The sequence below is a fragment of the Dicentrarchus labrax genome, unplaced genomic scaffold (assembly GCF_905237075.1).
Source record: "Dicentrarchus labrax unplaced genomic scaffold, dlabrax2021, whole genome shotgun sequence".
Taxonomy (NCBI): domain Eukaryota; kingdom Metazoa; phylum Chordata; class Actinopteri; family Moronidae; genus Dicentrarchus; species Dicentrarchus labrax.
Genome location: NW_026136703.1, coordinates 22,597,284 through 22,623,679, shown reverse-complemented (window position 1 = coordinate 22,623,679; position 26,396 = coordinate 22,597,284). Strand labels below are relative to the sequence as shown.

At 39.3% G+C, this 26,396-nt stretch overlaps 1 protein-coding gene across 2 annotated transcripts in view; it reads right to left on the bottom strand.

Annotated features, from left to right (window-relative positions):
- The window catches only part of gfra4a (GDNF family receptor alpha 4a), a 137,150-nt gene extending 123,896 nt beyond the window's left edge, over positions 1–13,254 (bottom strand). Inside the window, exon 1 of one of the 2 annotated variants that reach the window (XM_051381806.1) lies at positions 13,103–13,254. In XM_051381806.1, the coding sequence (XP_051237766.1) occupies positions 13,103–13,145 (43 nt within the window). In that variant the 5' untranslated portion in view covers positions 13,146–13,254. Of the gene's footprint in view, positions 1–2,985; positions 3,930–13,102 lie in introns of those variants that run through there. The other variant, XM_051381795.1, reaches the window with a different exon arrangement.
- Between the last annotated feature and the right edge of the window lie 13,142 nt (positions 13,255–26,396).

The window sequence follows — 26,396 nt, the reverse complement described above, 5'->3', positions numbered from 1 at the left end:
TCCTGATGAATCTAATCTACAGACACACCAGTTTGCCTGTGTGAAGGGCCCCTGCAGTTTAACGCTTCCTCAAATTGCTCACACCTTCCCTCTGCAACTGTGAGGAACCAATCACCACTAACTCGTGCTGGGAAAAATATACATACCACCCCTCAAGTAGTGAGCCGTTTATGTTTATGATTATTACTTCTTGCCAGCCAATTACTGCCGTGTATATAACACTATTCACCATATGTAAAACAGTACTAACCCTCTGCCATGTTGCAAATGGTGAGGTAGGCTGTGTTCATTTACTGCCTACCACTTAGAGAAGAATAATATGCAGATGAACCTGGTCAACTAATTACAGTAATGATTGCAAAATGTTCAGAGTCGTGCGGGCAGATAATCACTGAAGCATCACAAGACTGAGCAGTAAATATGCTAATTTAAATCTGAAGTAAATAGAAACTTGTTTTTTTCTCTCTTTTTTTAATGCACGAGTTAACTCAGTTTTCTCGGTTAACAACATGCAAAAACACAGCATGCTTATCTTGCATACACCGACTTCATACACCTCGTTTCATCAGAAAGACACATTAGATCGGACAGAAATTATTGCAGCCTCGGACACCACGGGCATTTTTAAAGCCTTGTTTGGCCTGGCAAGTTGTAGAGAAGCATCTTTTTATTTGCAGCAGGAACTCGGGGAAAAGAGCTGCATGCAAACCCACGCGCACACACAATACGTGAATAACAGCCAATATGTGCTTTTAAATCGAAAGGTCCTCAAAAAGAGAGTGGGCTGTCAAGTGTTGGTCCTCAAAAGTATATCTAAGCCAGTCTACACACACAAACACCTGGGAGTGAGTGTTGTTGGTAAGCGTGTCCTAGGACAACTTGGCAGAAAATGCAGAAGGAACTGATGCTGCCTTCAACTTCTCCAGGAAAGCATCACATTCGAGTGCTCTTAGTAACAAAATACAACCCATTAATCAAATTTTTTTTGTTGTTTTTTACGGTGTCTGATGTTTTACTTAAAATTCAAAAGGTGCAGCACTACTTTGCATGACAAATGAGACGACACCAAAGATGCATCACTCAAAATATTAAAGCAACATACAGTCGCAAATATTTACACTAAATGCCAAACATGAACATACAATAATAAATCATATCAGTCTTACATGAATTGACTTGGCGTGCATCCGGTCCTGTGCCTCATCTTGACATCTTCGCAACTCAAATTTAGTAGCAAGTTCCAAACTTCCCATTTGTATTTCCCCTAGAATCATTCTGGTGCACCCAACTCCTAACATTTCTGACAGCACTTTAAGACTCATTTGCTCCTTGTACGTTGATTCCCCCCCTGTGGATCAAACCGACCACCTTCCTCTTCCCCTCTCTAACCTCCAGGCAGTTCCTTTGATCCCCCCACCCCCCTTCTCTCTGCGTCTGCCACCCTGTGTGGCTGATGGACACGATCATGAGGTCCTGGGTGAGAGACTCTCTGCCGTTTTGACACATCTATTTGACAAGGTGAGAATATCTGCGGAGAAAAGACTAGGACTGACTGCATCCCTCCTCCTCACATCTTGCTTTCACTTACCCACCCGGCTCATGTCATGAGTGACAGCACAGTGGGGCGACACGTGTTTTACATATGATGTGAAAAGTGCGAGAAGACAGGGGAACATAATAGCATCACTGTCTTTGGACAGGAGTGCTGCAAGTGTGTTCAGGGTTCGAGGTGGTGGAACATCTTGTTTGGGAGCCTAAGAATTTCCAGCGTACTCCCAGCATGCAAGGCTGCTTTCAGTGTGCCTCATGAGTGGCTGAAATCACAGCTGCAGCAAAGGGAAATGGAGTCTGAGATGTAGAGCTGTCATCATCGGTGTTATAAATCTCACAAATACAAATCCTTCCATCCGTACGTCCTGTTTCCATCCCGCATTCACTCTGCAGAAAGGTTTTTTCCCTCTCCACGGTGGGGGAATTTTGCAGAACAGAGTGCAGCAGAATCAGAAAAAGTCAGTTTGTACTACAGATGAATTTTAAATTAGACCAGCAAAATACAGCACTGACATTAGAAATGACTTGCACCAGCTGGCACAATGAGAGGTGTACAGGTAACATGATTAATAGATTTGGGGAGACAAAAAGCTGAGTGTGTGTATGTGTCTGTGTGTGTTTGCAGTGCTGGTGGTCGTTGCTCATGAATTCAGTGCTTGATTTGATCATGCACACCACTTTGTTTGGGCAGTTATATGGTTTTACACACAAACACGAGCAAATGCGCGTGCACATACACACGCACGCACAAAACACTCCGCTCTGCCCTCACACACACAGACAGACAGACAACACAATTTACCTGCAAAGGCAGGTGCACACGCGCGTACGTCTCACACGCGCGCAAAACTAACCACACAAGCTGGTGCACGCGCGCGCACACACACACACACACACACGAACACACACAAACACTTTGACACACACTTGTCTGCATTGGCATTTTCGCAGTCAAACTGGGGACCAGCAGCAGCAGCGGCGGCGGCTTTAGTGGCAAAAAACATTTGTTAGGCTCTCTTTCCTTTCGTCTTCTGTCCTCTCATTTGAATATACGGGGAGTATTAATGGGGCTGCTGCCTGTAGGGTAACACAGAAATTGGCGACTCCCGCCGCTTCATTACTGTCAGTCACCCATCAGATGATATTTTGCGGTCTATTTGTGTGGTCCTTTAAAAAATCACAGCATCCCTGCTCTGCCCGGGACCCTGCGTGCATCCGTCCACATTAACACAACTGGCTGATCTTGCAGGAAAATAAAATATCTCATCATGCAACTTTGACAAAAAGCAAGCGTTAGACAAGACGTGCACTAATGAGCATGAAGCTCAGACTGAAAACAGATCTAACACGAGCTGCAGCGATCCGCAGAACAACGCATTCATATTGTACAAGTTCAACTATACTGAATTACATTCCAAGTGTTGTTCAACTTACCAATAAGAGCCAGCTGCAAGAAGTACAGTCCGAGGAAGTCCATTATGGAGTGCGACATTAATTCAAATGGTTGCAATCCTGGGCGAGTGATGATGTGCGTGAATAAAAGCCCTCTGTTTGTTGAAATTGGCACCGATATTAAGACCGAAAGAATCGCAGCTATTTCTCAAGTGATGACTGGCCACTTACGCTGACGCCGGAATCCACAGCATTGCATGAAAAAACAGAAGCGGAGCAGAGCATCATTTTTTAACAGTCAAACTTTTGTGATGGAGGAAAAATGGGTTACAGCTGCGCCAAATCAAGCCAGTGGTTCCAAATCAATGCAACACCGAGGGGGACTGGAAAAAACAGTTCGTTCCTTATGTGGAATAGATCTTACGCGTAATGAACATCCCTAGCCGTTTCATCCGTCCGTCCTCAGCGGCTGCTTCCTCTCCTCTTCGCCTCCACCTGCGCACCGTCTGGAAACTGCGGATGAATCACAGGGGCGCGTTGCTTTGCGCACTCCGACCTGCGAGTCACACAGTCCCTGTGATCCTCTGCTCCCAGGCGGGTCGGCCGGAGATGCCCAGCCCAGCTCGTTTAAAAATCCAATCTTGGCCAAAGTTGAAATAGGACAAGTTAAATCGATAGCCTATTTCATACTGCCATAAAATGGAAACAATAAACCTGCGTAAAATGGTGCATAGTCTGTACGGGTGGGTAGACCATATCCACACTTCTCCGAAAGTAGGTTATTCCCCTCCAAAAAAAAAAAAAAAAACTTGCATGGGAATCATTGATTTGGAGGCAGTTGAGAAAATATTTTAGGGGCCCTACAGCAGCAGTCGCAGCACAAGACGAGCAGGCAGTAAAAACAGAGCCAGGCTGACTCACAGTGTCTGTGCCTCTTAATGGTAAAAACAAGGAGACCATCTTGCAGCCAGCATGGGCTGTTTGAGGCTACCTGCTGTCTAATGTGCTCATGCTGGTCTCCTTTCAAAACAGAACAAAGAATAATCTATTTTGATCTGGGTTTTGGGGACAGTGGGCTTGATTGACGCTCTAGACAAGTACTATTATTATTATTATTATGAGACATAGCCTACTTTTGTCTACAAGAAATTTGTTTGCCATACACCCAGAATAATTGGATTAAGCCTGTAGAAGCAGCACACTATAAATGATGAAACATATTTAAATTCTTCATACAGACAGCTGTTATGGGTGCTTTTTTTTTTTGGTCAAAGCCTGAATTATTTTCAAGCTGTTAAACTCACACTGGATGAGAAATTAATTTTTGAGCAGCTTCTCTGTTGGGAGTTGTTTTGCTTCCTCAAGCTTATTTTTGGAAATTTTACAGCAACTCGGGGACACTTTCATCCAAAACCTTGTTTGTGCAGTATGTAAAAAGGCTGACACTCATGGAAACGTGGGAAGGATCATACTCTGTTTCTAAAGAAGAAGCTGCACAACCTCAGACACTTGCAAACTTCTGTTCAGCGCTTTATTTTTTGTGAGGAGAGTGGGCAGTCAGCTCCTCTTAGGATTTGCTTATACTGAGACAGTAGGAAGGTTTGGAGGAAAGATACTGCAAGAGAAGAGATGTTTCTGGACGTTTTGCTTTCTTAAGCGTCTTTTAATTTTTCATTACATTTGCAGATTTGTCTACAGCCTGAAGCCCACTTTTAATTACTTACTGATCACAACACATGTACACCGTCAGAGGTTCTTATTAGTGCATGTAAAAGACAAAGTGAAAGCGTAGAGATTTATTTAACTCTTGGTTCTGGTGTTTTTCCCTGAAGATATAGTAGTTAAAATGTCCAGTGTGTAACATTTAGGAGGATCTATTGGTATGGAATATAATATTCATAAGTATGTTTTCATTGGTGTATAATCAGCTGAATATATAAATCATTGTGTTTTCATTACCTTAGAATGAGCTGTTTTATCTACAGACGTCTGCCATTGTGGACCACCAGGTTTCTTCAGTAGCCCAGAACAGACAAACCAAACATGAGCTGTAGATAGTGGCACTTGAGTTTCACAGCAACCGTAGTTTCTCCTACAAACTTCACAGCCACTAAATCCTACACACCGATCCTTTAATTTCTGAAATTAAACAAGTTATTTTCAGTGTTTTTAGAATTAATACTTTACAGTTGTCTGCTATTAAAATTCAAAAAGTGAAGCTGATTTGTCTGCTTGTATTCGTCATTTGTTAATGTCAAACTTAAGTAAATAATAAAAAATTTGAGTTCATGGTTACTCAGTAATATATTCTCTATTCAATATTCTCAACAAAAACAGCCATGATTGAAATAATTTTTTTAATGCCATTATCTCAGGATCACAAGTTTTAGCTCATGATTTCAAGAAATCAAAAGACCAAAGCAACTTTTGTTTTCTTAAGATTACAGGATAATGAGTGTCTGGTTCATTTGATCACACCTGATTTTAGTCTTTAAGATCATCAAGATTTTGAGGGAAGACTCATAGCTGATCTGAAAAGAGTTGATACCAGAATGTACATCAGAGTTAAATTTATTTTAGGAAACTGCATTTTCTATTATGTTCCAATGCTACATCTTTAATATGTCGTCTGTGCATGCTTAGGCATGGCATTTAAAATAAAATGTAAACCATGGCCATTCTTGGCTTCCATACATTTGGAAGCTTGAGAGGTAATTTTGAAACTGAACCTCAATTACCAGGAATCCTGTAACAATGTAATGTAATGCCAATAAATTGCACACTGCATGCTCACAAGTTCTTACTGTGTACAAAAGGACAAGAGAGGAACAAGATCTATTGTTGGTCACACTAGTTTTCTCAGCACAGTGTGTTCTTTCACAGCAGTTTAGCCGACAGTTTGGATTCCACTCTTAAATTTCAATTCATCACTTGCTATGAATAGAAACGCGACCGTACTAAATAACTGAGTTTCATTTGGCCACTCAGGATGAATATTTTTACCTTGGGTAGCTTTTATCTGTCGCTGCCTCATTTTGTGTTAAAACAAGTGTAGTGTATCAGAACATTTTTGGCAAGAGCAGATTTCACAAGAAAGAACACAAAGAAAATGTTTTTTACAGTGACACCAGAGGGGGAGTAAAGTCTGTGGTTTGGATTTGTACCCTGGCGGTGGTCCAGTAGTGCATCCAGTGAGCAGCTCCACAGCAGCAGCAGCTGGCAGTTAACTGCCTTGCTCAAGGGCAAACTGGCTGTTATTGCTGTGGGGAGGCAGATCAATCCTTATTCAGGTCTCCCAAACAGGTTTTCCCAGAAGGTTATGAAAGTACAATCTAACCTCACTCATCTCCCAGCACCCCTGAATTACAGTGTGTGCCAAAAAAGATGGCATATTGATTCCCACCTCTATCCTTTGAATCACACGTGCCCCTGCCTGCTTTGGATCGAATCCTTCCAGAGATTTCTCTCCTGCTTCCCGCCTCCGCTCCCGCTTTATATCCCTCTCAGTGACACAGAAAGCTGCCATGCCCTTAAAATATTTGCGGTGCTGATGTCATAAGCCAGGAGAGGATGTGGGACAGGCTCCTGCTGGGTTGGTCATGAAACGGTATGAAAATCTTACCATTGGCTGATTAAGAGGTGTTAATGCATTCAAATTAATGCCAGCTCCTGAGATTTTGTTTTTTCTGTGTCTGCCTGCTGAGACACATGGCGGGAGAAATTAGAGGGGGAGGCAGAGAAGGAAAGCTGGAGAGAGAAAGAGAAAGAAATTGACCAGCAGTGGAGCTGAATCAGACATTGGAACAGCTCTCAAGGCCGCAGTACATAAAGACTTGCCCGACAATGAAGATTCAGTTACATGATAATGTCACAAGGCCAACTGCGGCACAACACTTTGCTCTCTGCTTCTGATACTTACACCTACATTCACTCAGATTTGTATCATCTTGGCCATGGTTGGACGACTATGTTAATAATTAACTAGGTTAATGTTTCTTAACCACACATATCTTTGCTTTAAAAAAATAAAAAAATAAATACTATATAATCCACAGCAGTCTGACATACCTGCAGAGCAGAATAAACTCCTACATGTTACATCTCTTGTTTTACCTCACATTTTTGTGTCATTTCATGTGAAAATCAGAGATTTTCACATTCACAGAGATAAAAAAGTGGGCATCCCAGCCATAGTTCAGTAAGGAACTAATGAAGTGGTAATTGCACAGCAGCAGAGAAAGCATCTGTTTTATGAGTATTTTAGCCGACTTCGCTAGCATTCAGAGATAATCGGCTTTGATTATATTCCCCACAGTAATGTTGAGTTTACTTTAAGTCTATCTACAGAATAAACTACTGATGCATTATCACCATGTTCACGTTCTGTCATTAGCTGTGATAAAGAGAGGTGATTGGGGTGTGAAGAAAGTTTGCTGTGAAAATGGTTTGACAGATGTGTCCAATTGAAAAGATAAAAATACTCAACCCTTCTTCAACTTCCTTAGAGTTGTCTTCACTCTCAACAAAATACATTGGTATGTAAAAATTGTAGAGAGCAGACACAGCTGACCAGTAACAATTCCTGCGGTCCCCACATGGTATCTCCATAGCCTCCCTTAGTCACCATGTTCCAAAGCTACACCACAACCCCTTAATACACAACTATAAATCCTTCACAGTTCCTCAGATACCAAGAAAAGTCTTGAGAAGGGCTTGTTTTTCCCGAACAACAGTCAAAAACAAAAATATATTTAATTCACGGGGGAATAAAATACAGAAATATAATATATATAATAAATATATATAAATAAATAATAATATTTTTATATTTAAGAAGCTAGATTCAGTGAATGTTTATCATTTCTGGTTGATAATTGACTTGATGTGATGAATAATTGGTTATCAAAATTCTCAATTTTCTGACAATCAACTAATTGTTTCAACACTACTGAGTAGATAATAATCCTCAAACATCTGATTAATAGAAAGTCTGTGCACTCATTACGGTAGTTGAAGGTTTAAGAGTTTCATAGATCTACACTCTGCAGATCCTGACTTGAACTCCATTTAAAGCTGATTGTCACTTGAACTGTCCATCTGCATCCCATGAAGGTGGTGTTGAACCACAGCTGCTGTCACAAGCAAACCATATTTTAACGTATGCTTTTTAATAATTCATTGTGATACTTTGTTCAGTTCATAACACTTTACACTTCCTCCCCTTCGGCAGAATTATAGCCGAAATAGAAGCCTGTGGTGCGACAACTGAAGGTCTGGACTGATGGCACTTTCCTGGCCGTCACACTGATTTTGTCCCATTTGCAAATTCTGTCCCTGCTGTGGGCAATATTACCAAGCCATACTGCTACAAAACATTCCCTGTTTATCATAGCCTTTAAAGGCTGGGGAAGCATTGCTTGTGAGCAGTGATATGAGATCTGAGTAGAATGAAACTCAGCATGTCTCATTTGATGTCCCAGCTTAGTCTTTTACGTGTGAGTCTCAGCTGATTGAACTCGATGCAGGGCAAGTGCGAACAATAAAATCTGTGTACAGAAAATGTTTCCAGACCGTTAATGTTTGCTGCACAGTATTTTGAACTTTTTGCATTTTATAAAACATTTATATGCAGAGATGGAAAGTTAAAAACTACATTTATTTAAGTCATGGGCTTAGGTACAATTGGGAAGTACTTGTTGGTAGGCCCACACCTCCAGTGATTTGCAGATTGTCTTATTGTTTCTCTATATTGTAATTTTACTTTTATGGAGGGTTTAAGGATAGAGAGATGTATTGGGAGGACTTGGTGTCATGGCCGGTTACAGGTTGTTTTAGTTGAACTTTAGCTGAAACACAGAAAATCAAGGCAGTGTGTGTCGCCATGAGTCATAAAGCTGCCTGGGAAGGCGCAGCTGCTCTCTCCATTGAACATAATGGATATTGTTCTGTGCAATGTTGCACTGGGTTTGGTGTGAAAGCCAGGTTAGGTTTAGTAGCACCTGCACAGCCACAACATTAAAATGCACCATACAAACAAATGAATCAATGCCACTTATCATAATAGTTTTACTTTTCAAACATATCTTTTTCTTCACCATGGCTTGTATCTTACTTGAGAAACTGTCTATCCTTACGTTTGGGTGGTGTGTAAGCTCCCAACTGCTGGCTACAACAATGATTAGAGATCACAACAGGCAACATATTTCTGCTTCGCCCATGTAGCATGGGGCATGTCATCAAAGTGCCAAGTTGTCACTTGCCTTCCTTTCCAATAACAGTGAAAACCCTTTGAAAATGAAGCTGAATATGACAAGCCTTGCCTGCAGTGGTACCAATGCACTGCAGCATCAGTTTCTGCTCTCAGTGCAGGCTCGAACTGTAACCAGAAACTGGCAGAAAAAAAAACAGAAGACAGGCTGCCAAACGATGCTGTAGCGTGTTCAGGCTTTTCAAGGCAGGCCTGTGGTGTAATTATAATCATATCTGGCCATCGCAGTGGGCAGGTGATGAGACGGATGCGTCCAGAAAGAAGTGTGATGCATAAAAGCTAAAAGACCCATATGCCCTTGGCAATTCGGGGCTGTTTTCATGATGTGTTTGCAGCGGCATATTTCAGATGCACAGCAAGGATGCGTGGAAATGGATAAATCAATGAGGCCATCTGGGGAGAGGAAGTCAAGATGAGAAATGGTTTAATGCCGACGTTCATTCGACAGTAGCCTCACAGACCTAATTATTCCAGTCATTACTGAGATCCCAAAATAAAAGAGTGCACGTCTTGTTATTCTCGTGACACAAATCAAATGATTTTCTTTTTAATTTGGCTTTAAGGAAGTTATAGGTCATGCAGTATTGGTGAAAGCGTATATGTGTAAAGAGCAATTAACAAACACTGAATATATTTGTACTTTGCTACAGATCAGGGTTGGAAATATGATTTGTTTGTTGAATGTTTGAGAATGGTTATTAAATGATATTCATATGCAGAAGATAAATCTGCCAAATGTACAAAATTAGGTAGCCTATAGACTGCCCACGTGTGAAACAGAATAGCCTAGTACTTGGTAACTGCAGAATGTCTAAATTAGGGCCCCCAGTTGCCATGAGTATTACTGAATATCATCATTGTCATTGTCTGCCCTCTCCAGCTGAGTCAGTCATCATCACACACACACACACACACACACACACACGCTCACAGTGACACCTCTCACTCCTACTGTTTCCCTCTCTCACTCTCACACACACACACACACACACACACACACACACACACACACACGCACACACACACACACACACACACACACACACACACACACACACACACACACACACACACAAATCCCCACCAAATCACAGGTATTTACACAATGATGCTAAACTGATTTCCAGAATTATCTTTTTTCTTCATCATCTAAACAGATAAAATATGTATTTAATCAGGTTTCACATATAACATTCAGAAAAATGCCACCATGCTGTGTTCATCAAACATAGAGGATGCAGAATTGATATTGAGGTTGTGTATGTATTGTCCATTTCTATTATTAACACAAATTGAACATGAGGAGAGGACGTGCAAGTAATGGGCTACATACTTTCATGCTTAATGTAGACAATATTAATGTATTTTTTTAATAAAATACCCTGAGTCTCGTATCTCATTCAGTTGAATTTATTGTGTTTTTGTCCCCATCTCGATATTATCAGCCAGCTAGATTGAGTTGAATGAGATTGCTTATTTATAGTCTCATAGGCTACTGGATGTGTGATGTTTGGTTGGAGAGTTTCTTGTACACAATTGCCTATATGTCAATTCATTAAATATAATCAAACCATTAAAATGGAGGAATTACGTTTAACACAGAAACAGCACTCGCTGAATGCACATCAATTACCTATAATCAATCACAGCCATCTACAAGTAACACCAAAGTATTATTACTCACATTAACATTTAACCTTCACCTCACCTTTATTTTCACAATCAGAATCAGGTTTATTGCCAAGTAGGTTTTTACATACAAGGAATTTGTTTTGGCGTATTGGTACAAAACAATAATAGACATAGTATGGTAAAACTATAAACAAAGATAAAAGAAAAAAAACAAGTACTCAAATCACATAACCTAGACATGGACATTAATACCAATGACTCTTGTCTTCACTTGGACTTGAGCCTATTTGCAACCTTCCACAGGTATTGCAGGTTCCCTCCCTAACTTGTACTTTGATGTTCACCCAAAAGAATGGCTTCCATATAAAAGTATGAACCTGAAAAAGAGCATAATGTGGCCTCTTTCATATATTATTACCAAGTTGTTAAATTGGCATTACATTTGGTGAAGAGTGCATTATGACTTAGGACTTAAACCTCAAAGCTAATAACTTGGTCCCATCTCTGATGGCTTTTATTGTGAAGCAGTCACAGGAAACGCAGTATATTTGTCACTGAGGTTGCTGGTCCAACTACTTCTCAGCAAGGTAATCACCTCTACAGTGACCTGCTATTACATGGAAAACTATTTGAACTGTGTGCAGCATGAAATCAGATCACCGTAGCAACAACTGACTGTCTTTATCAACATGTGAGGTTGTTTGGTTGCGCTGTAAACAGACATGCCAGATGTTCTTCTGTTGTATTTCTGAGAAAAAATGACTTCTGAAAGAGTGTTTGCTGCCCTGGAAATTCTGATAGCATTAAGCCAAACTTGTGGTTGCCATGGTAACCACGGGTGTCACCAATTTGTCAAGGACTGAAGTCTTAAGGATTGCAGCTTTACAACGTTACATGCAGTCATGATAAATTGGAGCTGCCTCTAGCATGCTTAGGTGAACATGTGGCCATAATTATTCTGCATGAAAACACTGCAATAAACCGATAAACTAAGCCAACGACAACTATCACTGCTTTAATCACTTTTTACCCCCCATTTTCTTCTCCAAGGCTAACCGACACGCTAATTATCAGCTAGCTCTATTGGAGTGTGAGGAACAAAGGATGTGCTGGTGAAGGTCACAAGTCATACATTTATTACCATGATGCAAGTATTTCACTCTGCTTTATGTTCCTACGTTGAGTCAGTACAGTTTGTTCTGATTTTGTATTTTCCGTCTGAAAAACACACACACACACACACACACACACACACACGATTCTCGAATATAACAAGCTACACTAAAAGACTGGATGTAGAGACTTACACAGTATCCAGTGCAGGAACACCAAAGTTACTACATCAAACCACAAAGCAGCCCCCATGTCAGAACATTTTTCCTTTTTAGCATCAACACCTCCAAAACACTTCAGGAGCAGTCATCCCTAAATGTGCTGCCACGATCTGATTTCAAGGAGTACAGCTTTCTTCTCCTGCTCTTGATATCAGTTATTACTAACTGGCAACATTATCTCTCAAACTGGAAAAGCAAGAAATGCAGCTGGATCTAAACCAACTTGTTTGTATAGACAAGCCTACGTTTATATGTTAACCTGTGTTTACTGTATGTCCCCAGAGTAGACAAAGCTCAACCCTGAAGAGGCAGATGAGTCAAAATATAAAAATATGATGTTTCCTCTTAATCAAATTATTGCTTTCAGTTCACTGCAGTTTAATATAGCAGCATCCACTCCATACAAGAAACATTTTGCATTTGTATTTACTTGAAAGCTCAAAATAAAGTTAATTCAAGCAGCATTTATTTTTAAAATAGTTATTGGACATTTTTAACTGCTGACGTCAGTTGTCAGGTTTGAGAAATGGCACAATGTGCGTATTTTTCATTTCACTTCAGTATGAACTGAATCATTTAAATGATTGGTTTGCTCCTATATGTTTTTAACCTTTGTTACATGGATAGAAATGTATGTCGCCCCCTCCAGGATCATGACTCATGAGATGATTAATGAGGGACGTAAGGGATAAAAACAAAGATACACACATTTTCTAATTAATATTTCCTTTTTTGTGAAATCGATCAGGTCAACTGATCAATTTCACTTTGGGCCTTTAACAGTGTTTTGTTTAAAATTAAACAATCTGAAAAAATTTGAAAGAAAATCTCTTTTGATGAAACTGCCAAAAAGGCCAGGGACTAATATTTTAATCAGTAACAAATTGTCGTATTTCATAAACTTATGTGTTTTTTTAAGTCTTACCTGAAAAATATACAGCTGTCAGATAAATGTAGGAGTACAACATTTCCCTCTGTGTGTCCACAGCGCCCACCGCCACTCAAAAATCAGCTTTTCTTCTTGTTCCCACAGTTGGCTGTTTGAGCTTCACTGTGCAGATTGATGTATGTGCAGAGTTTGACACTAGAATGATGTTTTCACATCCATCTGCTGAAAGTGAAAGTACAAGTTTTAAAGACGTTAAAGGGCAGGGCCGACAGGCATGATTTGTGACATAACAAATAGTTTGTAAATCCTGATCCAGTATGCAACCAATACAACATTTGCATATTCATAGGTTCTGAATCTTTTAATGAGGCAGAAGGAGTAGATGACTTTTTAAGGATTTTATGTGGAAATTATACTTTTTTCTTTAGGTAGGAATTACTCTCTAATAAACACTGTGTGAACATTGTGTTTCAAAGCCCCTTAAGGTAAATTGTGATTTGTGATACTAGGCTATATAAATCAAATTGACTTGACTTGACTGTGTCCTAACTAGTCTTCTTTACTTTTGCTATTCTTGAACATTATCCAGCAATTGTCACTTAAGGCAAAGTTACATAATGTATCTTTAAAAGGCTATAAAGTCATAAATACACTAATCCAATCAATTTTTCCTACAAGTTTTAACTACTTACTTTGTCTTGTCCTGAGGGCTGTTTCTATTAATAGCTCTATATAATATGATAGTTAAATTATGTCCAAAACTTGAGAACAAACAGAAGACAACAAACTATGACAGAGATCATACAGGCATGTTAAGTTTAATTTAAATGTAATCAAAACCTATGAAAACACTGCCTTTGATTTTCCTTCAAATTCAATTTTAGAATTCATTTATTTAGTAACAGCCTTTTTTCTAAATCAACAGCTTAATATGAGGGTGACAAATTCAAATTTATGCAATACAAATACAATCTCTGCTGGCACTAATCTCTTTCCATATTATTTATCCAAGGAATGTTGATTGAGCATGCATACTCTTTTCCAGCAGCTCCCTCCTTCACACGCAGAAAATTACATTCACAGCTGGTAGCTCCCAGTACAACCACAGCAGCATACTGGTGAAGACTGAGCAGCTGCACTGGACCAGTGAGGGGTTAAGGGCATGTCGACGTGAGTTGTCGAACTACTCATTAACTTTCCTCCCATATGTCTAAGTTCCATGCTGGCCGAACTATTAACTCTCTGGTCACGATCCTTTTCTTCTTTACTGTGGTCTTCTGTCTGGACCATCATGGTCACTTTTTTGATTCTCACATGATTTCTTACTAATAAACATCTCTATCAATAACTCCTAAATAATAAACTCAAATTGAATAACTAATAGCCGTTACAGATTTTATCTGTTAGCCCAGTTGTCCTCTCTTCCAGTGTAAATACTATCATTTTGAAGGTATGAAAAGAAACACAACCCTTCCTCCTTGCTCTGTAAAAGCATGCAAGTACACAATTATGTATCTGAAGTTGTTTCTAACAAATTTTAGGGATTAGGCTGCAGTTGAGTGCATCCTGAAGCACCAGACAAAAATGGCTCACAAAATAGTCTTAAAACATTCCTAATGTCTGACACATTCATAATGTTTTAAGGACCCACAAAGCCACTGGGGAAATATTTTCCAAATACAAAATGTGCCTTCACATGTATTTTAATTATTGATTTGTAGACAAAACCTTTTTTATCAAAAGAATGTAAAATGTGTGTTGAACATGATATTGAAGGCAAAATGAGGCGCTCTTTTAGAAACTGCAACCAAAGGATTCCATTCCACAGTGATGGAAGAAGTATTCAGATCCTTTACTTTGGTAAAAGCACCAATACAACTGCAATGCTGTATTCAAAGACTTACATGACTAACGGTGTGCAAGTATTATCAGAAAAAGTTAGAGTGTCATAAAAACGGTCCCCATCAGTGTTTTACTATGCTGTAATAATGTGTATGTTGCATTTTACTGTTGTAGATATTTCTTATAGTGTTGGGTAGTTTAATCTACAGCAATGCATCATATTCGTGTAGTGTCGCTGTCCTGTGAGAACAACTTATCTATTAGAAAAGTCAGCCTGTTTTCAGCTTTGTGTCAGTGGCTTTAAATTGTTTATTTAGCTTAAGAAGTAGCAGAAATTTCAGGAAAATGTCATTCAGTTTATCAGAAATCACAAAATTTGGAGTATATGAAAAATCATAATCTGAAAAGTAACTAGTAACTAAGGCTGTTGAAGAGTAGAAGTATAAAGTTGCATTAATATTCAAGTAAAGTACTCCTTGAATTTGTACCGAGTACCTGTACTTAGTTACATTCTACAGCAACATGTGAAGGGCACATGTACAATGCAGAAATATGACTTTTATACAGTGGATATAAAATTAAGTAATGACTATGAGGTTAAAACAGATGTAGGAATAAAGGTGGTCATGTAATTAACATGCAGAATATTTTGACGTGCTTTTTTCTAAAATACCAATTCGGCAAACTTTAGGACACTGGAGTAGGACGATGATCCTACAGACAAGGCCAAATGTCAGCCCTGCATTGACACATACAGTGGGGGTACTTATGATGGAAACTGTATCTACATTACAATCAAATATCTGAAGTGCATGTTTTAGCTGCAGAATGATTTTGTTTTTATAGTGATATGTGATAGAAATGTGAGAAGAAAGAAGAAGAAGAAATACTGTGGATATGGGTTATGGTGCAACAGGTGCAACAGCTCATCACAAAATTTTAAAGAACATATTCTTCAATGGTTGCCTGAATTTCATCCAACAATGTCACTGAAAGAAAATAAATATTCAGTCAGATGCCCTTCTAGTTTCCTCTGGCGACAAGTCTGGTTCTTGGCAAAGTCAGTTACCTGGACACAATCCAACTTTACTTTCTGAAGACCAGAGTGGAGGCAAAACACCCTCAAACAAGAAAGAAGGGAAGATGGCTACAGTTCAAGCCTGGCAGGGCATCAACAACAGAGATAGCCGGGGTTTGCTGAGGTCAGAGACTTTAGATAGTACTGGCTATAATGGATTTGCAATCATATATTAAATACAAAGTATGGCATGGCTGGAAAATGCCTGATCTTTTCTATATCAAAGTTTACATGTAAATTAATCTGAGATTGCAGAGAATTTAAGGCTACCTCCTTTCTTCTTGGCTTTACACTCTTGGGCGTGTCCGTGTGTATACATTAGAAAAAGGATAAACTGTCTAAAATGTATGCCATTTTTTGCACTACAGATGTAAATGGCCATACTTGAAATGTGCGTTTTATGTTCTGTTCTTATGAGGATGATGTTCATACAAATGTGACACAGAAACGTGCTCCAAGTGACAAACCCTTTAAAGGTTAATACCTTCACACTAAAGGTGAATATATCTTTATTCTAGCTTCAGTCAGTGCACCACTGCGATAAAGTCTGATCACATAGTGAGTCGAACAAAGATCACACAGTAAAACTGACTGAGTGGCTATTGATCTAATGCTAATCATCTGAAAATGTCATCATCTATATCAAACAGCAGCAATTCCGAATCTTTCCCAATTAAAAAAAAAGCCCTTTTATAACAAACGAAGGCTTCCGAGTGTGAGAAAGCCACGTTAAGCAGAGTAGGCCGTAGTAGTTTAGTTTGATCAGAGCAGTGGAGTCTGACGTGTGCAGGAGAATGCAGTGTAAACAAAGTAGGCAAAAAAGGAAGAATAGGAAAAAAGATGCTAAATAATAAATATGTAGTATAGCAGTGGCGGGCAGCTTTCAGCAGCACACTAATGAGTCCATTGGGGGAGAAGAAGTGTGGATGAGAAATGGTCTAGTGCTGACGTTCATTCGACAGCAGCCTCACTGAGCTGATTATTCCATTCATTATAAAGATGAGGAAAAGAACCTTGTTATCAGTGTTACCACACTGATCTCACCTATTTGTTTTTATAATGAACTTTTGACCGTAATCATAGTGAATTACATCCAGAGGCGTGCTCGCAAAAGTGAAACCTTATGATAATTTGTCACCAATAGCATGGAGAAATTAAAATGTGTTTATTTTCGTTAGGTGTGCTGCCGCGTAGGTCAAAAGGCATTAAGGCATGAAGGCTGCTATTTGATTTTCACACCAAGCGGCAGCCAATGTAGCTTAAAGTTGAAGCCAGCAGGTAGTATGTGAGATGAAGTGTAGTTTCTCTAAAAGACCCAGTCCAGTATCCATAGATATCACATCCAAATTGGACATTTCTGCACAGCACAATTTATAGGAAGTAGAAAGCACATTTTGTTACCTTTGGAAGCCAAGCTCGCTGCTTCCCCCTGTTTAGTAGTAGTAGTACCAAGTAGTACTTTACATGAGGGTGGTACCAATCTTTTAATCTAATACTCTGCAAGAAAGTGATACAGTAAGTGCCAGTATGTCAAATTATTCCTGTAATCATACCCTAACCATAACCAAGTGTTTGGCTAACCGTGCTGTAACAGTATTTCATTTGCCATAATCATGATCTACATTACCCACAATGCATCTCCACCACCAACAGTTAGGTTGGAGATTAGGGTGTGTAATGCTAATTGCTAGCCACTTGCCTCAAGCAGACACAAGAAACACGTTAACAACCCCAGATCGTTTTCATTTTCACCACATCGTCATCCCATACTGCCTCAAGTGACATCATTTGAGGCAGTTTGTTGTTTTGGATATTAAAAAAAAAAAATTCTGGGATTAAAAAACAAAATTAACAAAGTTGTAATAGTTAATTTCACTTAATCTGAGGTTCATCTTGGCTTTGACTTTAAACATTACTGTCATAATGTAAAAGATAAAAGGGTTTACAGAGAAGCTCACTATGTTTAAGGCTCCTTGGTTGACAGCTGTTTCAGCCACGGTGCTTTTTCCACTTTGCAGGAGTAAAAACAATATGAATCCTTTCTCTGCAACTTTAGCTAACCCTGAGGGACCTTGTTGTGCTCTTGCCATAATTCACCTTCTCTGTGTTTACATCAATAAAATCTGCCAGACTTTATTTTAAATTCTAGTGGAGATACCCAGATTTCCAGGGACACAAATATGTCAGGCTGGATTCCAGGAGAATGTGCATAACATTATGCACAAGACAGCTAAAATATTTCATTGTGATATAATGCTGAAGCCATAAAAACTGTATCTTGAGGGTGTGAATACCTAACTCTCTGTCAGCATTATATACTGTAGTTTAATTGCTCTAACAACTAGATACAGAATAAATGAGATAATGCTGTACACTGTTTTTTATATATATACACACACACACACACACACACACATATATATATATATATATATATATATACACACACATATGTATTTTCAGAGGAAATCATGAGTTTTAGAGGTTAAAAACATTAAGAAATGGTTGAATGTGAGCATCCCTCCCAACCCTCCATCAGTTCATTTTGTTCTTTCCAGGATCTATTTACTACAAAGATATCAACATGTGTCCTCTAATGCCCATAAAACTGAGAACACTTTGGCATCGTTTCCTGCTGCTGGTTTGTATTACATTGTCAGAGCTCGTGACCTGCACTGTTTGAACGGCATTCTTCTCACCTGTCCAACTGATGCAAACTGAAGGAGGAATGAATCGACCGAACATGCCTAAAGTGAATGTGCACCGCTTGAGTTAGGGATTCTTCTACCACCATAGCTTAAGCACCGCTTTGGATGAAAGCATCAACCAAATGGCAATTTAACAGCATTTGGTCACAGTCAGACCATTGGAAAATCATCCTTTTGCACTCTTGGCATGTTGTGGTTCAAGTGTCACTGCTGCGTATAATGGAGTAGGACCACTTACAGAACCATGAAGACGAAGGCTTTTTCTGTCAATGTCAGAGTACATCTCAAGGCAGCGAAGAGACAGCGTACAATATCAAGTCCACTCTGCTAATGTGACACTCCCCTCTCCTCCTGCCGATGTGCACGGACCATTTCATTTGCAATGAAGCCCATGCCTCCCACACCTAAATGGATTATGGACTTGTGAACCGTGAACAGCACAAGGAGTGAAAGGTGGCAGGGTAGCCTAGCGCTCACAAAGACGTCCCAGTTATTAAAAGATCACAGGTTAGATCCCCAGAAGAGGCATGCTACAGAAAGTGTCCTTGAGAAACACTCCAAACTCTTAAAATCACTCAAAGTCATTCTAGTTAAGAGGCTCAGCTAAACGCCTCAAATGCAAGACATGCACACACTTCAGCAGCGAGTGCCTGCATGTCATCCAGAATACCAGATTTCCTGAAATCTTAAAGTAATATGCTGTATTAGACTTCCAGTATGTATAACTGGTTTTCATACAGACATTATATTATCTAATTTCCAATTCAAATGAGCACAGATTTCACAGTCCTGTCTTTCTCCAGCCTTTCTCCTTTTTGCATATAATCTTGCTCGTTGATCTTCCATACATCACCAGTGCTTTCCATGCAGATAGGAAATGTTTGAGGGGGTATTAGTAGACTTTCCACGTCACAGTGTTTCCCAACAGGTGAGTCATAACCCAGCCTTGCTGACAGGATCAAGGTCAACAGGGAAATATGATGCTGTTTTCCAGGCATGATGCCACACATTGGGAAAATCATCATCATAACAATTTCATTTCATATCATAATATTGACCAGCGCTTTTGTAATTGACATGTTTACAAATTCAATTTAATGACAATCTGAATTGTCATGTCCTTGACTGCAGTGGGTAATCCTGTCTTTCTTTCAGACGGTGATGTTATTTCGTTTTTATACTATTCATCCATCTATTTGTTAGAATTTTAATGGTAGGTACTGTAGCTAGCTGCTAACCATTACACGATGACTCTAAACACAGTATGTTCTGATAATAGTACACACGTTAGCCACTAGAGTGGGCTGTGCATGAAAATACAGGACAAATCTGTCCCATATTGATTCAGTTTTATTTTTCAATATGATCCTGCATTATCATATATGGAAGCATATGGAAGTAACAAAAACTGCAGTTCCTCAAACAGCCACTTGACACTGACTACAGAAGTAATCAGTCCCCATATTCTAGCCCCCATATTAAACCCAACCTTACAGCAGAAATAAACACGTGACAACTGTACAGGAGGTGAATTTATATATAACTCAACTGTTTAAATTATATTAAACGTCATTAAGGGAACGGCTGCTCTGAGTGACAGGTGGGTGGTGTCATAGGTTTCCGTTTTCCGTAACCAGGCTTCATTCTGCTCGCCTCAGCTCCACCCACACACTGCGTATTTGCCCATTTTTGGATTATCCGGGAGCTGGTGGACTGGAGATGGCCATGGCCAGATCCACAACACTGAGCTTTACAACAGCCATCCAGCTAGCAATCTCTACAGTAGTCTATATATACAGTTTTATCATTACTATCTACCATATCTATCAGATTTCTTTAACATATCTATATATCTGTGTATAGATAATCAATAGATATACTTTAGCTTAATAGATCGCAAGCTATGTACCATTCTAGCTCAACAGTGTTAAACTGCAGTTATGTTCAGGTGCATTGGTAAAATACAATTTATTTCTCTCTCTCATCTCTGTTTGACCAGGAATAGGAGAATACAAGTGTGTCCTCATTAGTAAAATATACTCCCACAACCTTCCCACCCCTGTCCATCCCACCTGATCTCCCTCCCACCCCCCACAGACACCCTTGAGAAGATGAGGCGGTCAGTTTCCTGTTTCATTTGCCTCTGGTCATGCAAGGCTGCGTCACTGTCTCTGGCCGTCTCCCTGCACTAAATCAAAGCCAGAGCCGAGCGCCGAGCCGTGGCGGTGACTCCTTTTATGATATTCTATAGGATCTCAGTCATTGAGAAGAATGACATGTATGGCCACTAAGACTTACAGATCCTCGCAGGGGTCACAGGAGCTACCTCGCCTTGTGAATCACGTTCACAACTGCCAGTCACTTCTTTCCATCTCACTGAATTGTATCATTGAAAACCTCATTAAGCAGCAACATTAGAGAGCTCAGTGTTTATTCTGCTCAACCTCCTCTAGGTTTGTTATCAAGCTGTGACAGTTTCCATTTGCAGGTGTTAGATACTGTTTCTGCTTCCTCTCTTCCCTCCCTCCCTTCTCTCTTTCTCTCTTGCTCATTGCAAACATGACAGAGAGTGTCACCAGCCGCTGATTTGCAATTTCGTGCAACCCCAGCAAACAGATGATGTTAAAAAGAGCGAGTTAGCTCGATGGTTTGAACTGCATTGCAGCAAAATCATTTTAGGAAGTGCCCTAAACCACATAACAGACAGTCACATGGGAGAGTTTCAGCTTTTGCATGAAAGCCATTCCAGATTCTTAAAATTACATCAGAAAGACTTTAATGCAAATCTGAGGCGCTGTCAGGTTACTCTGGTCATGTAGCTATATCTCAATGGGCAGAGTGTGACACTAACACTTACCATGCATAGGAAAATAAATTCTCTGTGCAGCTCACTAGGCAGCAGGAGAATGATACAAACCCTGTGTTGACAGTGCAAGTAATACAATCAACAAGTCAGTGAAAGACAATTCATTTGTGGAGATATACTAAAATTCAGACAATGACTAGACGCTCAACAAGCTTGTTATCACAGAAAGGTCTGTAGCAGTAGAACTTTTCACTGCCAAAAGATGTCAAACTCCCACTCTACCCCATTTACCTTCAATGAATAACAGTTTCATCTGATGGGAAGATTGCAACCATTCATAATTCACAATTTTCTATCATTTATAATTACATCAAGACTAATGAGACTCAGTCAAAATGACTTTGAATTGTGTGACCCTTTTTTGCTACTCAGTTATTTTTAAATTATATATCAATTGTCAATAGGTGCTGTTTGGATGTTAATGCAACAGGATAAAAAGCAACGAAAAATACACGATTTGCCTGTCGTCTCACACAGTATACGGTTATTCAGCACAGGCCGACTCAGCAGAGCTCAATGTGGTGTCACACTGCCAGAGGTAGGAGGAGGTAGGGGTCGTCTACCCACTGGAAAAATCTATAAAACTCATGTTACAGTAAAGAGCTTTGGTTAAAAGTATGTTATGAGGATTTGATTATGTTGGTCAGTTCGAAGGCGCACAACCACACATACCCTCACACACTCAGACACACACCTGTGGCAAAATGGGAGGTTGTGGTTTATGTGTGTGTCTACAGTATTCACCCTCACTGTTTGGGGTCATAAATATTCATTTAGCATCTATCAGCCTTTAGGGATTAATCCCAGTACGATGGATAAAATACAGAACACAAAGCTACACGACCGGCATGTTAAGTCCATTACATACAGTAAAGTACCAGGTATTGCCCACAGGAGACTAATGGCTTTTTATCAAGGATCCCTGGAGGGCTGCAGCCCTCCACCTCCAACAGCACAGCTTCCATTAACGCAAGGCAGGTTCAGTTCAAGAGCACATTTTCCAAAATGCACCTGCTTTAAAAGTAAAATGAGTGACATTAGTGAGACAAACAACCCACGCTCTTGCTCTTTTATTTTCACAGAGAGCCACCTTTAAGACTGTGGTTCTGGTTGCAATGCAAGGCTTCTCGCTGCTGTGGTTCTAATTGACATAGTTGACACGGTTGCTTTTTGTTTCTTGACAATAAAGCTGTTAAATGTCACATAACTGTCCAAATTAGATTTTTTAAAAGGATCTGAAAAATGTGTTGAAATGCTAAGATGCAAAAGTGGCAGTGTTGAAAAGGGAAATAATGTCCAACAGCATCAGGGCTCTAGATTCCAATGTGCCGCTTCAATAAAAGGTCATTTAATTCAACGTCCTTGTTAAAGCAGAAGTACAAACAGACATCATTAAACAGCTGCTTTCAAGTGAGTCACATTTACATTTCAATCTAGTTCATTAAGCACAGATACCGTAATCCACATCATGGTCTAACAGAAACAGATCAGCGTTAACTGTACCACACGCGCTTCAAAATAACAGGTTTGGTGTTTACACTCTGCTGCCAAACAAAACTCACAACACAACAATGCTGCAGTCAGGCCACGGCTGTGGGAAGGCACCTTGAACAATAAAGTGGAGAAAAACTTATTTTGACAGCAGCAGAAAACAAAAAGACTACATGAGGTTTACTGCAGTAGAAAAGACATTTGATAGGACTGAATCACAGCACCTTCATATCAGCAGAGGCAGGTTCACTGGGATCTCCACAGCTTTGTTATTTCAGAAATAATTAGACTGAAAGCTGTGTGAGCTCAAAATCTGAGAAAATGAGAAGGCAAAAATCTTTTTTATTTTCATTTCTGACAATAAAATAACATGTTTTTTATGTTTTTTTATGTTCTAGCCATTTTAATAGTCTGCAGAGGAAACTGATACTTCAATTAAATTTTATCTGTATAGCGCCAAATCATAATATCAGGACACTCTGACTGAATACAATTTATAGTAAATTGCTTCTGCTCTTGGCTAATTCTATTGATTTGATTGCTTTAGTATTGTTTTTTTGACGTGTTTTGTCTGTCTTAGTAAGTGTTCTTTTTTTTGTTTAAGTATAGTTCTGTTGGTTTTAATATTTCTTGGCAAAACTTAAGAGCAGCACCATCACTTGTTTCCGGAAGCGCCTCAACACGACTGACACAGCCTTCTTATGGCGAGAGCAAAGGAGGAAATATGGCGCTTGTTTAATAGTGCAAAACGTTGGACTTTAACACACGAGAACACTATTAGTTTAACATTTCCAATCTTAATGTGATGACGAAGGTACCCTAACTTTAATGAAATAGTCTAACTTAAACCACAATGTTTCCCTAACTGAACTAAGACCTCATTTTACAATGATCTTTCCCTAAATCTAACAGACAATTTTTGAGTTGCCAACATCATTTGTTTTTCAGCACGGATTTGGAAGGTTTTAGAAGGACATATTTTGTCATTTTAATTAATTTGAAGGATTTTTTGGTTTTGCTTGCTGTTTTGTCTGCATTTGATTTGTATTTGTTCTGTTATATTATAGTTTTTTCTGTCAGCTTTATCATGCTTGGTCTGGGGTAGTATTGTTTTGTCTCTTCTAGTATTGTTTTTTTCAGCTTTTTTAGTATTGTTTGTCTGTGTCCCTGACCTCGATGGGATTCAGCTTTTGAAAGTAAATAAAAAAAATAAATCGATAGAAGTCATACTGTGATTTAAAAAATCTATGTGACCTGAATGTCATGATCAACATTGCAACAACAGAAGAAGTCAGAACACGGCAACATTCCCTCTGCTCTTCACAAGCACCATTTTTCCCCCGCCACCATTATTGAGACGGACCTCTATTTTGTTCTCAGCGGTGTGAGCCCGGCCCCAGCAGTGTCCAATCTATCCTCCACTTTACCTCCTACCTGTGTCAGCACCTCTCTGGCTTTATTGTGCTGGCTGCGGTCTCGCAATTAAGCCTCAATTTAACAGCCAAAAGAATGGAGGTGGCGGGTGATGACTGATTTTTCCTATGGAACCAGCCATTAAAAATGTCACCTCCTGCCTTGTGGGATGTGTCAAACCAAGAGTGGGGTCATTATTATTTAAATTTTTAAAAATACCAACGATTATATACTCCATTTTTTAATTACAAATGCTGTACACCATCTTATTACACAAGTAAGAACTTAAATGGACTATTTAAAAAACGTGACATCTCATTTTAAAAAGAAACTAATTTATTTGACTGTCAACCTTTCTGTCAGAACTGTATGAATCAGCGTTATCTTCAGAAATGTCAGCATTATCCAGTGATGGCTGCAATCATATTCTTCCTGTTCTTGTGCAGCCGATAACAAATTTGAGCATTTCTAAAGAAGTTCTGCTTCTGAGTGCTTTCTCGTATTCAAGACGAAACATCAAGCCACAAAATCCATCATTTAACGGCTGAAAAGAGAAATTATTCATTTTGTGAAAGCGTTTTTGTCAGCCAAGGTCATCAGTTACCTACTATAGCGTAAAATGGACTGTAATTTGTTCTAATTTTCTACTATCAGTCATTTTGTGAGAAAATATGTCAATTTCCAAACAGTGGTTAACCATTTGGAAGGAAGCTCTTGAAATGCAAAGCACCAGAGAGTAGCTGAAACATCACAGGTGTACTACTAAGTGAAGAAGAACAGGGCTCGACATTATTTGCCTATGTCCACCTGTTTCTCGCCACTGACTCACAGGAGATGATTGAGTTTTTAACTGCGTTCAGGGTCTATCTTTTTTAATTTGTGCATCTGCGATCAAACCAAGTGGAAAGGTGTCCCTGAAGGATGTCATCTGAGTATAATTATTTTTCCTCACTAATTAGCAAAGCATCAGAATTACAGCTAATTGAATAAACCTCTGTACTGTCAGAGTAACAGCAACTGCTTTGAATACATTACAGCTGCCTGTTACAGCTGGATCTGAAACAGTCCTTTATGGACAACAAACACACACAAAACATCTGGTTTCGTATCTTAAAATGTGTCTGTACTTTCTTATGTAAATTATGATCTTGCTTCGTGTAGTTTTACACATTTTTCTCTGAAAAAAACAAACACTTTAGACAGCTCTCAACATGTACTCCAGACACCTCAAATGTACCGAAACACTGTGAAAATGGTTATATCTAAAGCATTTCTATACTCTTCTATTTATTGCATAATTTGAAGATTAAAGGAAGTATGAATTAAAACTGATCTAAATTCTCGCCATGAATGTCTACACGTTCCACACAAGTTCCATGGCAAACAATCCAATAGTTGTCATGCTAGAAGAATAGTCAGGGGATCACCAAAGTACTTAGTGTACCAAAATTTATAGTAATCCATCCAATACTTGTCATCCTGAACCAAAAAGTTCAGCCTGCTGGTGGCGCTAGAGGGCATGTCAGGGAATCACTAAAGTCGTTAGAATTTAGAAGAATATTTAGAAATCTTGAATATCTGTAGCAAAATGCATGACCACACATTAAGCATTGCCATACCTAGAGCCTCATTGCTAGCAAAGCTAAAACATTTTAAATACATGGTTTTCACAGGACAGCGACACACTACCGAGTACTTCCTTCTTACATCAGCAGTTGAATTATAAGAGTAGCGCATACTGTAATGAATTACCATTTTATTATATCTCTAAGAACTTTAATAGCTATTGACAAAACCCGTGGTTAGCTCACTCTGTGCTCAGCCAACAATTACCAAACAAATTAGACTCTCTGTTTTCGAGCAGCACAGATGTTTGTTGTCTATTAAAAGCGCAGATGACTCTTATTGGAAAAATGTCGCCGAAATTGAGGG